We start from the raw sequence: 12,255 nt of genomic DNA, 5'->3' as shown, positions 1-12,255 counted from the left end.
CTAGTTATTTCCCAAAGACCAAGGGCTCAGGCGCTTAGCCTTGACTTTTTTCACTCTCTTCCATTGGCTTGTAGAACACAATAGTGATATTACACTTGAGGCTACTGCTTTTCCGGTTTAAACACTTTCTAGGGAGTTCACTCATTTGATCTTCAGAACAAGTCTATGAAGCAAGTTGAGGAGATACTATTACCTTTATCCAGGCAAGAAAATAGATTCTGAGAACCTTGGAAAGAGTCAGTATCCCTTTTTAATTGGCAAGTGGCAGAAAAGCCGGAATCTCAGAGCACTACTCTTTCTACAATATCATACTATTTTCTGAATAACAGGTCTTCTCTATGTAGCTCCCAAGTGCCTTGCACAGAGTAGTTTCTAAACAAACATTTGATCAATGAATGAATGAACATAGCCAAACCCCAGGCATCCTCAACCTCTCTAACAAGTTGCACATCCCGAGAAAAAAGTTATTCAATTTGGAGGGTGTGGAAATGAAAACCCTAGAGAGTCTCTTGGTCCTCGCAGGACTCTCTTTCCTCCTTTTCTTCTCTGTCTCTCTTTCTTTCCTGTACTCAATGTCCCAGTCCAAGCCCCAAGAGGGAAAGCTTACTCCCAATTCCACACTGGGCATGCTCAGTAGCCAGGGCAGCTCTCAGTCGCTTGGAGGAAGCTTTTTGCACTCCAGCCTCTAGCTTCCCAAAGCATGCTCTATGCGCAGCTCGGAGGCAGAGGCTGACTGCTGCAGTGGTTAACCCGCGCACGCTGGGTCTCGACTAGGACCAGCACGGACACATCTGGATCCTCCCTCTGCAGCTGCCCTCCCTGGCCACCGGAGGGGCTGAGGGGAGGAAATCAACCTGCTGTTTGTCCAGTCAAAACGTTGCCCCCACACAAGGTTCACAAACTTCAGCATGCAGGAAGTTTGGGGAGAACTCGGCGACTAGCACAGGCAGCAAAGGCAGCGGATTATCTCCAGGGGCGCGACTGTCCCGCAGGCAGCAGTGAGGTGCAGGACTTCCTTGGCGGGGAAACCCAGGTTTTTCTTGGAGCAGCTTGGGACCTGGGACGCGAAGCCAAATGTACCGTCTCATCCTCTTGTACACTATAGTGTGCGCAAACTTTTGTAGCTATCGGGACACTTTGGCGATTCCGCAGAGCGGATCTATAAAAGCCTTACGCTCTTCCAACCTCAGGAGAGATGGTAAGTAATGCTCAAACTTTATTCTTTGTTATTTCAAACTAGCTCTGAGCACACAAAGGTTTTTCAGGGGCTGGGAATGGACCGAAGTGGGGTTCCTGCTCCTTCGCCCCAATTTCACCCTAGTAGAGCTGGGGTTGGGTGAGTGTGGGTGTCCTTAAGAGACATTTAAATGTCTCATTGCTATCAGTGGTCAGTTATTCTGCAGTACCATTTAATTAACTAGGACCATTTGCTTCCTTCATTTGCTGAAAGTTGTGGACTGAGTCTCTTTGGCTCACTCCTAACTTTGTAAACTAGAAAGTCAAGGAGTCAGTGCTGGTGATTCTAGTGAGTGAAGAAATTGCTGGTATGAGACTGCCTTTGGGACCTTTGTGTTAAAGTGGTGCTTTGTCATCGCTGGCACCGTACCCCAGGTTTAACTAGCTATAAATACAGCCCAGTCCCGATTTTAATAAAAGAGGGGCCAGAGTTTGTGGTGAGGAAGTAACAGCAATAGAAAACGCTGCAAACCCCATTCCTCACAAACGAATTTCTCATTCAAGTTCAGGGTGGTTCTGAAACGAGATCAATATTGCTGAGAAGGTGATTAGCGTGCCAGCAGTTTCTGCTGGTCTTGATGGGCACTGTTCAGTTTAGCCTCGGATTCTTTCCAAGAGGGACTACAACCTCTTTGTAAGGAGCAGAGGTCAGTCCTAGAAACAGCTGTTTCAAGTCAGGTTGCAGGCAGGGATAGAGTTTCACCTTGAGTGCTCCTTCATCCCAGGGCAAAGCCTCTCCAATGGCAGTTATATGCACTTTTATAAATGCAGAGTTTATGCACTTTTTAGATAGCCTGTTAGAAATTTATTTCTTTAGTTCACTTATAAAACATACTTTCTAGAGTGTGACAGGAAATCTGGTGTCTACCTGCATTGACTCATTTGTTTCCCTCCCTGCATTATTTCCTCTTTATACTCAAGAATGCAAGCATTGCCTGTCTTTGCACAATCTCTTAATATCTTTGCTGTTGTGCTGTTTGTAGTTTAGGAACTTACAAAGCTAAGTTACTTGGTATTTATTAGCTTTTTGGTGTCCTTATCAGTATGTACTGGTAACTTGTAAGTACTTTCTGTTATGTACTAAAACTTGAGCTTTCTCAAGAGAACTTTGGGCTTTGTAGAAAGAAAATGTTGCTGAACTTTTTAATGATAAGACTTAGGGCATACTATGTTCATCAAAAACAAAGTGAAGTTTTGTTATTGTTTTGTTTTTTAAATAACAGGTAGTCAACCTACTATCCAAAAGTATTCTACAGGGTATGAGATTATTTCAGCAAAGCACTTTTATGTAAGAAGCTCTCATATTACATTTCTAATTGTTTCCAATCTTTGCTTAAAACAATGAAACATTTAAGATAAACCTTTGAAAGAAAGACTGAGGCAAAGGTCATTCTGATATACAATCTTGCCAAATTTGGGGAATTTATGATTTTAATAAATTCCAATCTCAAATTCTTCCTCTGAGGTCAAATATTATATTTTCCAAATTCTTTAATAAAAGTTTTCTTGTGACCTTTATTAAATGGCATCCATATTTCATTTTCAATCTTCACTTCAATTATGACTAAGTAATCCTATATCTCCAGGTATCAATTACAAGAAGTCATGGGGGAATAGAATTGGAAGTGTCAAATAATTGTTCAAAAAATCAAGTTTTAGAGCTAAGAATATCTTGAGTTTGACTATGATCTCTTGGAAGAAAAGTTACTTATGCATTCTTTCAATTGTTAGAATATTTGATGAATGTAGATTTGGGAGTACTTTGTTTTTTCAGAATTTTGAAACTTACTCTGTATTTGCTGGCATTTAAAGTTAATCCATTTTAATGGCAACTGAAATGGTTGATATTAGTTCAAATTTTGATCAGCTCAGAAAGTCTGAGACTTTACAAAGACCAGACCCATTCTCCAACCAAAATAAATAACTTGAGAATTGGAGGATGACAAGCAAAGGGGAACAATAGTTAATGATCTTGAAAGGAATATATATTTTAGGCAATTCCAAAAGGGAGGGAGCTGTTTTTTAAAGAATTCAAAATGGTGGCTCATGTTAAAAGTCTTTTGGATGTTAAGAAGAATACTAAAGGAGAATTCCTTTGTAAATGGTTTTCTGCTCATAGCAAAATGGAGATCACATGTGGCATCCTTATGGATGCTTCAGAATTGTTGAAGCTACCCAGTTATTTCACTGAGTATGATGTCATCTTGTATATTGAAGTAGTAGTCACTTAGTAAATGATAATAAACAGTATTTCAGTTCCTGGGATGCTTAATTTATTGCCATACTGTCCACTATGTAAATTTTTTGGTTAAACCAAATGAAACCAATTAAATGTAAAATGCTTTGCAAATTAAAGAACTCTAAAGATGTTCATCATTAAACCAGGTCCTTGGTCAGCTGACCACACTCATAACTATAATTAATAAAGTTGCTAAAGCAGTCTCATATAATTATGGGAAGTATTTAAGCCCATGAAAAACGACAGAAAGTCAATTACTACTTTGGGGAATCTGGCATACTGAACACTAGTGATTTACAAGTTCCCATAGAGATTCTAGTAATCATCATGGTTCATGCTTATAAGTTCAAAAGCCAATAACAGATAAAGCTGTCATCCTCTTGAAAGGCAACACAATGAGACCTACTTGACTCAATTTTTCCTTCATGCCATGCTTGTTCATGAATTGTGGGAGTGGTGGTGAATGGAGGTACAAGTATCTAGTTATTAGATAAGAGAAGATATAAAGAAATAGAGGCAGTGTAGGGTAGGGATTGAAGAGCTGTTCTTGGGCTCAGGAAAGTTGAGTTCAAGTTCTACTTCTGGATTATGCCGGCTGTGTCAATCACTTTCAGTATCTCAACTCTGCAATTTAGCAGCCCTCTTAAGATTATTGAATGTAGAGTAGCTACAGATCTTCATTAATAGATGAAGATTCATTGGGAATTCTCTATAGCAGTGAAATCACAGATCTCTATCCCTAACCACTAAGTAGAATAGTATTAGAAAACTTCCAACTTAGACTAAAATTTACCATTTTAAAAGTTCTTTCCTAGCAGCAGTCTTGGGAGTAGGTGAAATAAGTTTTTTTTTTGCTCTGTTTTTCAGGTACATACAACTTAGATTCTGAAAGATTGTGTCTTGTCCATAGTTACATGATCATGAAGTATCCTCAGAGACTAAAGTTCAGGTCTCTATATTCTTATATCAGTGATTATCCCAGACCACCTCTGTGGGGTATACTTGACAATCTTTGCAAAGTAAAGATCAAAGACATTGTGATTGATCTCCATTTGTGTAGCATCACCAGCTGTTATTGTTATCACCTAGATTTGCCAGGTTAGCTTAATGGCGAACTTGGCAATAACACATTCAAATATCAGCATGGACTGCTTGATCAGTCTTTCCTTCTTATATAATGACTCAGTTACTGCTACCTGATCATTCTGGCTTTTCCCCTTAGCCTTTTTTAGATCTGTCCTAAAATTAAATATGCATTGCCTTTTTAATGCCTCTCCTTTTTTCCTTTAATAGTTAACCATGGTAGTTTAAATAATAGAGTTAAAATTGGTATCCTTGAGAAGAAATCTTGAGATCCTATAGTTTCAGAGAACTGAAAAAATTGTAGTACATTGTCCTTTTCAATGACACTTACTATTTTTAGTCTCCTTTCTTCATTGTGACTCAAAGTGCTTTAGTTTTAAAGTATATTTAGGGGTTTTTTTTTGGGGGGGGAAGCTTCCAGATTTTCTTTTTTAGTCTCTGAAATTATTAAAATTTTAAAATAGTAATTAACTAACAATAGCCTTCAGCATGGAGATCAAGAGAGAAATAATTATTAGACTTATTTTTCTGATTACTAAGCCTAACTAGGTGCAACTTCCTCCTAAGGATGCTAAAACTATGGATGACTACTTAGACATATTTTTTTATTTTCTCTTACATTCAGAAAGTACAGTTGTGGGTGACTAAATTTCTGAATTTAGTGCCATTAAGCATTTTAATATTCTTGTAACTCAGAATCACTTGTATTTGCAGTATGCCTAATGATGCCCTTACATTTACAATAACTGTTTTCATTTAAATTTTATTTTTTTATTAACTTTATTTCCAGATATATCCTCCTTCCATTTGCTACCCAGTAACAAAGATCTTTTAAAAAGAGATTTAAAAAGTTTAATAAATACAAATAGCACATTGACTATGGCCAGATATTTGTATTATTCTACTTTCATAGCCTCTCACCTTAGCAATGAAGAGAAAAGACTTGATTTTTTCTCACTTTTATGGAAGCTGGGATGGGGGAAAAGCTCCGTTACTATAATTGTTGCATTTCTTTTTAAATGGTTATTTGTCTCTAAAATAAACGAGGCCGACTGATAGCAGCTCTAAGTCTAGGGTTCAAAGGGAAAACCTTAAGCAAGAAGAAAATTTAAAAGAAAAAGGTAAAACATTTTAAACCATGTCTGAAGGTTTATGGACAAGATTAAGACTTAGATGCAACAAATTTTGTTTTGAAGGCTTTCTAATTTGGTATTAAAACCATATCTTAGAGGGACATTGTGGTGATTACATATGTACTTGGGAAATAACCTTGACTTTGTAGTGATTGGTCAGTTTATTGAAAGGAGACTTCTGGTAGACTTTAATAGATGTCTGTGCTCTGTGTAGTGGAAGGTTGATAATGGAGAAATTCCCCATTCTAATTGTGAATCAAAGGTAAGTTTGCTGAGCGTAGGCTTTACTGAAATGAATATAATTTTACTTTTTATTTTCTTTTTAAGTTCATAATAATGAAATATAAATGTTCTGAAAAAATTTGGGGTCATTAATCACTAATGAACAATGCTAAGAACGGCTCTCCAGGCCTGCTCTGTAGATTTTTGACTTTAGAGTCACATCCTGTGTAATGCTCTAGGTTTCTTTATATTGTATAGAAAACTTAGTCATATTCAATATCATTTTCTAATAGGTGTCTCACTTTTGAACTTCATTCATCAAAATTATCTCATGAATACAAAGCAGTGACTCAAGTATCCTGTTCTACAATTCTATTTTATTTATTTATTTATTTTTACCAAAATAGAAAAACCTCAGGAGCTGCCCTACACTTGACCTCTTTTACATTTGTTATTCTTATATTAGGTATTTCCAGGAATTGACTTCACTTTTTACAAGGAGTTCTTAAGTCTCTAAAGTAAGTCTCTAAACTTACTTTAAAGACAATTTTGATAACTATTTCAATGAAAATTGTTTCCTTAGTAATATTATATATTTTTTGCATTTAAAATATTCTGAGAATTAGTCATTAGTCTTCACCAAACTTTCAAAAGGATCCATGGCACAAAACAAATTGAGAAGAAGCACATAGAATAAATATGAACTACTAAGGTACCATTGTTTAGTTACCAATGATCTGGGGATGGCTGAGCTGACTTGGGGTATATTTTGTGAGTAATTGTGTGAGAAGTTCCATTTGATGAGAACTTGAATCAGTTAGGTATGTCTTCCATCTTTGGAAGTCCCGCTAAACATCATCAGGCATTGGAATGCATCCAAAACAGTGAATTAGTGTGATACTTGCTGATTGAAGTCAGAGGACCTTGGTTAAATCTCATATTCTATTTCTACCACTACTGTGACCTTGGACAAATCACTTCACACAAATCAGTCTCAAGTTTTTTATCTGTGAAATAAGGGAAGTGGATTAGATTTTTCTCTTATGTCCTATCTATCTTTAGACATGTGATCCTATGAATTAATGTGTGCTACTTTTCCTGGGAGCATCTTTCACCTAGAATTTGGCTTTAGAGTCATCTTTTGAGATTTAATGTAGGAGGTGATCTATAGATTCTTTCAATGTTTATTCTGCCCTCTTGTTCAAGGATTTCAGGGCAGTTTTCTTGGATAATTTCTTGTAATATGATGTCTAGGCTTTTGTTATTGTTCTTTTTGTTCCAGGCTTTTAGGTAGTCCAATAATTCTCAAATTGACCCTCCTGGATCTGTTTTCCAGGTCAGTTGTCTTTTCAATAAGATATTTCATATTTCCTTCTAGTTTTTCCTTCTTTTTATTTTGCTATTAATTCTTGCTATCTTATGAGATCATTAGCTTCAACTTGCCCAATTCTAGTCTTTAAAGACTGATTTTCAGCTATGATCTTTTGATTTTCCTTTTTTGGTTTGGTCTATCCTGCTTTTCTTGGCTTCCAGCAGGTCAATTCTAGTCTCCAATTTGCTTATTACTTCATTTGATTTCTCTGCCTCTTTTTCCATTTGGGCAATTCTGTTTTTTTAAGTTGTTATTTTCTTTCTGTATTATTTCATTTTTTCCCCACTTTTCTTCTATCTTTCTTACTTGGTTCTTGAACTCTTTTTTTAGTTCCTCCAAAGCTTGTAACCAATTTCCATTCTTTTGGGAAAGTTTGGCTGTGTTTGCTTATTTCTCATTCTCTGCTGTTACTTCTGTATTTTTCTCTTTTTATTGATAAAAATTTTCCAGGGTCCAAGAACTTTTTTTTGCTCTTGCTCACTCCTTTTGCTACTGGAGGACTGGGATTCCTACATGCTGGTGGTCATTGCTTTCTTTAGCTTCTGTCTCACAGGGCTCTTTGCCTTAGTGCTATCTTCCCTTCCCTGTTAGAAGTCTGAGTGAGAGCAGGTAGATCTGTGATTTTTTTTTGTGTAGATCCCTTTAAAGTGTTTTACCTTGAGGCTATATTCCCCATCTGCTGTTGCTTGGATTTTCAGTTGTTCTTTGTTTTTGCCCTGAGGCAATCTTCTTTGCCCCTGCTGCCTCAGCTGTAGCCAAACCCATTATTGCCCCCAACCCCATTACTGCCCCCACTACAAGGACCAAGCTTTGCATTATTGAACCTCAACTCTACCTGCCAAGGTCTGGCATAGCCCTCAGGGGTAAGTCTGTTGTGATTTCAGCCAGCACTTGAGAATTTGACGATTTTCCTAGCCCTCCTCTAATTGGTGTGGTAGGCGTGGTGGGGAGGGGTGGTCAGCTTGCACTTTCATTAGTGCAGTTTTGCTTCCTTATAGTGTGGGGATATTTTCTCATTTCCTACCTTTCACGCTGTATCCACTGGGAGAGTCAGTTTTGATTTCTGTCTATTTGAGATGCTTTGTAATGATCAGTTGGAAGGAGATTCAGAAGGCTCCTGCTACTATGCTGTTCTGCCTCTAGAGTTTGGCTTTAGAGCTAATCTGAAAATATGGTGTGGCAGTCAGTTGCTCCTCTGGCATCCTTTAAGGAGATTTGGGTCCATGATCATTTTCTTCATGTTTGTGCATAGTAATGGGCCCAGAATCAATCACAGTGTAATGTTTCTGAAGAAAATTGATAGCCTTGATGTAAAAAAAGAATCTCTAATATAACATATCTGACAAGTGGTCATCTAAACATTGGTTGACGACCTCAAATAATGGGTAAACAATTTCTTCCCATAGCAGCCATTTCTAATTTTGAGATGCCAACAATTGTTAAGGATAGGTAAGACATAATCCTCTCTAATTGCTGCCAGTTTTCTGGTTTCTGGGGCTTTTGAAACCTGGCTACATTTAAATCTAGAACTTTCAAACTGTTGGTGGCAAAAGGTAACTGCAATTAGAACTCAATATCTTTTGGATATAGGTGAGCCATCAAGCAGGGGGCTAGGAAATAGTTTTCATCATCTTATGATGTTCTGCTTCTTGACGACAAACATTTGATGTTGTAACTGAACATACTTGTTTGACAAAAAGTAACAACTCATCATTTGTGTCATAACTTTTCTAGATGATTCCAAACCTCAAAAGTGACTCTGCATTTTGTAATGAATATTTTTAAAGCAACATTTTTTTTATTAACTCTCATTTAAAGGACAGATTCTGGAAAAAGCTACAGGGAATAATATTTAATGGCATGAGGGAAGAAATCCAAGAGAAATATTGCTGAGAAAACATACACTGCTCTCCATGTGGTATTTCTGGCCCATTCTCCATGGACCAAATGTAAGTCATAAATAAAGAACTGAGACAAGAAGACTCTAAAATACACATACAGTAGGGGATGTCTTTTGAGGATTGATCTTTTGCCATGCATGAATAATTCCTTCTTTCTAGCAGGCAAAGATGTTGCATATATTAGTAATTCTTCCTCTTTTCCCCTCCTTCAGGCATGCTGATATAGACAATTATGTTTAAAGATGATAGATTAGTCCAGTGTCTTGGTAGTTTATATAGGATGAAATGGAAAGCTTTGTATAATTAGGAGCCAGAGAATTTTGCTGAACTGGCTTTCATTTTTGAAAATGACTTGTATACAACACCATTAAAAATTCAGTCAACAAATATACAGTTCTAGGTGTATAGTGATATACAGTGACCATTTGGTCACTGCCTAGATATAAAGAGAAAGAATAGGAAGTGTACCAATGTGATCATGCAAAGGAAAGAAAACAGCTAACATATATAAACCACTTTCTATTTTCTAGATTGCTTTATATATTATATCAGTCCTTTCATAAATCAGTGAGATAGTTGCTATCATTTTATAATTATTTTACAAATGATAAACCTGAGACTGAGAGGTTTCAGCGCCCAGTACATGTTGCAAAACTAAAAAATGTCTGAGGTAGAATTCAAATCCAAGTCTTCCTGATTCCAAGTGTGGCAATACTTATAACCCTACCTCGCTGTCAAAGAATCCAGACAAAGCACTCTAAAACAGGGAAGAAGAGGGAGATTCAATTCAAGAAATATTTTAAAAATATCTGTTGTGTGCTGAGTACTATGCTAGGTACCAGGAATACAAAACCAAATATGACATCACTCTAGATTTAAGGAATTTACGTTATCCTAGAAAGACAAGAGAGAAAACCAAAATGCTCGATCAAATACATATAGTAAAAACTAAATAAATTCCTGTATTGTCCTCGCTCAAAAATATGTATTAGTCTAAGTTCTGAATCTATCACCTTTCTGTAAGGAATCAATGAGCAAGTTTAATAAGAAGTTCTTCAAAATTTTTGTTGTTGGTCATTGTGTTGATACAAGTTCTCAATTATTTCAGTTATTTTACTACACAATGGTTTTTTTTTGTATAAATTATACTCTATTTCCGATCACTTCAGTGTGCATCAATGTATACAAGCCTTCCCATGTTTCTTTGAATATATCCCTTCATCATTTCTTTTAGGTCAAGAGTATTTCATTTCATTCATATACCATAACTGGTCCAGACATTCCCGTAAAATGGATATTCCCATAGTTTCCAGATCTTTGCCACTAGAAAAAAGAGCTGCTAAAATATTTTTATATATATTCTTTTTTATCTCTTTGATCTCTTTGGGGGTTAGTCCTAGTAATGTTATCTTTAGCAAAATTTTTATTAAGTATCTCATGCATTTCATTCATTTATTTATTTTTAAATCCTTACCTTCCATCTTAGAATCAATACTGTATGTTGGCTCCAAGGCAGAAGAGTGGTAAGGCCTAGGCAATGGGAGTCAAGTGACTTGCCCAGGATCACACAGCTGAGAAGTGTCTGAGGTCAGATTTGAACCCAGGACCTCTCATCTCTAGGCCTGACTCTCAATCCACTGAACTACCCAGTTGCCCCCTCTCATGCATTTTAGCGGAGATGCTAGATATGGATTTGGTGGTTATACAGTCAGATAGATAAAGAAGATGTTCCATTTCAAACAGTAATTTTTAATGGTATAATTTAACATGGCAGAAGATCTTTCATGTTGTATCCCCATGATTCAATATTTTCATCTGTGACTTAAGCAAAGATATATATATATATATCATATATATATACATATATCTGTATATATATGAAAGTTATGTTCAAAGAGATCTTGACAACGTAGGCCAGTGATGGCAAACCTATGGCACACAGAGTGCTCTTTGTGTGCACTTACCCTCTTCCCCACCCCCATGGGTTCATTACTAGAAAGGCAGAGGGATATGGACAGAACTGCTCCCCTCCCCCTCTCCACTGCACCTGATGGTCCATCCCCCACCCCTCTGCCCAGCAGCCCAATGGGAACACTTCCTCTCTCCCCTGTATGGGGTAAGGAAGGGGGGTGAGGTGTACCTAGCACCCAGTGAGTAGGCAGAGCACAGGATGCAGTCTTTGGGGGTGGGGCACATCATTAATTCTCTAAAAGGTTCTCTATCACTGACTGTTAGGCTGAAATTGATTTAAAAAAAGATAAGCAAGGGATATATGTAAAATACTGTACTTAGAAACAAAAATCAGCTACACTCATATGAGGTAAGAGAGTTATGGATATTTACTGGCTGTTTTGGTAAAGATCTTGATGGTTTAATGTACGTTGTTGATGTATGTGTCACCAATATGATGTGGCAGAAAAGAAAAAAAAGGAAATGTGATCTTGGGTTGCATTAAGAGGTGAATAACATGCCAGGAGGGCAGCTAGGTGATACAGTGGATAGAGTGCTGGGCCCAGAGGCAGGAAGAATCATCTTCCTGAGTTCAAATATGGCCTCAGACACTTCCTAACTGGGAAAGTCACTTAGCAGTGCTTGACTCAGTTTTCTCATCTGCAAAATGAACTGGAAAAGGAACTAACAAGAAGAAATGGGTAGATGTCACCAAGAGGCAAATTTATTCTTGGTGTCAGATAAAACTTCCTTACACTTAGAGCAGTACAAAAGTGAGAAAGATTATTTCGAGAGATGCGGTGTTCTCCCTCCCTGGAGTTCTTCAAGCAGAGGATGAACATGACTTGTTGGATATCTTAAACTGGGATCCCTTTTCTGTATGGATTGGACTAGACTGCTGAGGTTCCTTCTAACTATTAGATTCTGTGAAGAATTCATTAATGTTATTGAAATTTTGAGGTCTCTGATGAAGTTTAGAGGTCTTTCAAACTACACTTCTAATGAGTTTCCTGTCTTCCTGTCTTACATGGTGACGTGAGACAGTTACATATTAATGTGGACAAAAGGATAAAAACCAAGTGCCAGGATTGGCACTCCCTCTTTTCCAGCTGAAGCAGC

General features: G+C 37.2%; 1 protein-coding gene across 2 annotated transcripts in view; it reads left to right on the top strand.

The window, feature by feature from the left end:
* The first annotated feature begins 1,036 nt into the window (after window positions 1-1,036).
* The window catches only part of PDGFD (platelet derived growth factor D), a 292,008-nt gene continuing 280,789 nt past the window's right edge, over window positions 1,037-12,255 (top strand). For both annotated transcript variants that reach the window (XM_044668763.1, XM_044668762.1), the window contains exon 1: window positions 1,037-1,198. In XM_044668763.1, the coding sequence (XP_044524698.1) occupies window positions 1,075-1,198 (124 nt within the window). In that variant the 5' untranslated portion in view covers window positions 1,037-1,074. The remainder of the gene's footprint in view (window positions 1,199-12,255) is intronic.

This window comes from Gracilinanus agilis, chromosome 3 (assembly GCF_016433145.1).
Source record: "Gracilinanus agilis isolate LMUSP501 chromosome 3, AgileGrace, whole genome shotgun sequence".
Classification (NCBI taxonomy): Eukaryota; Metazoa; Chordata; class Mammalia; order Didelphimorphia; family Didelphidae; genus Gracilinanus; species Gracilinanus agilis.
This window is presented reverse-complemented; position numbering and strand designations above follow the sequence as displayed.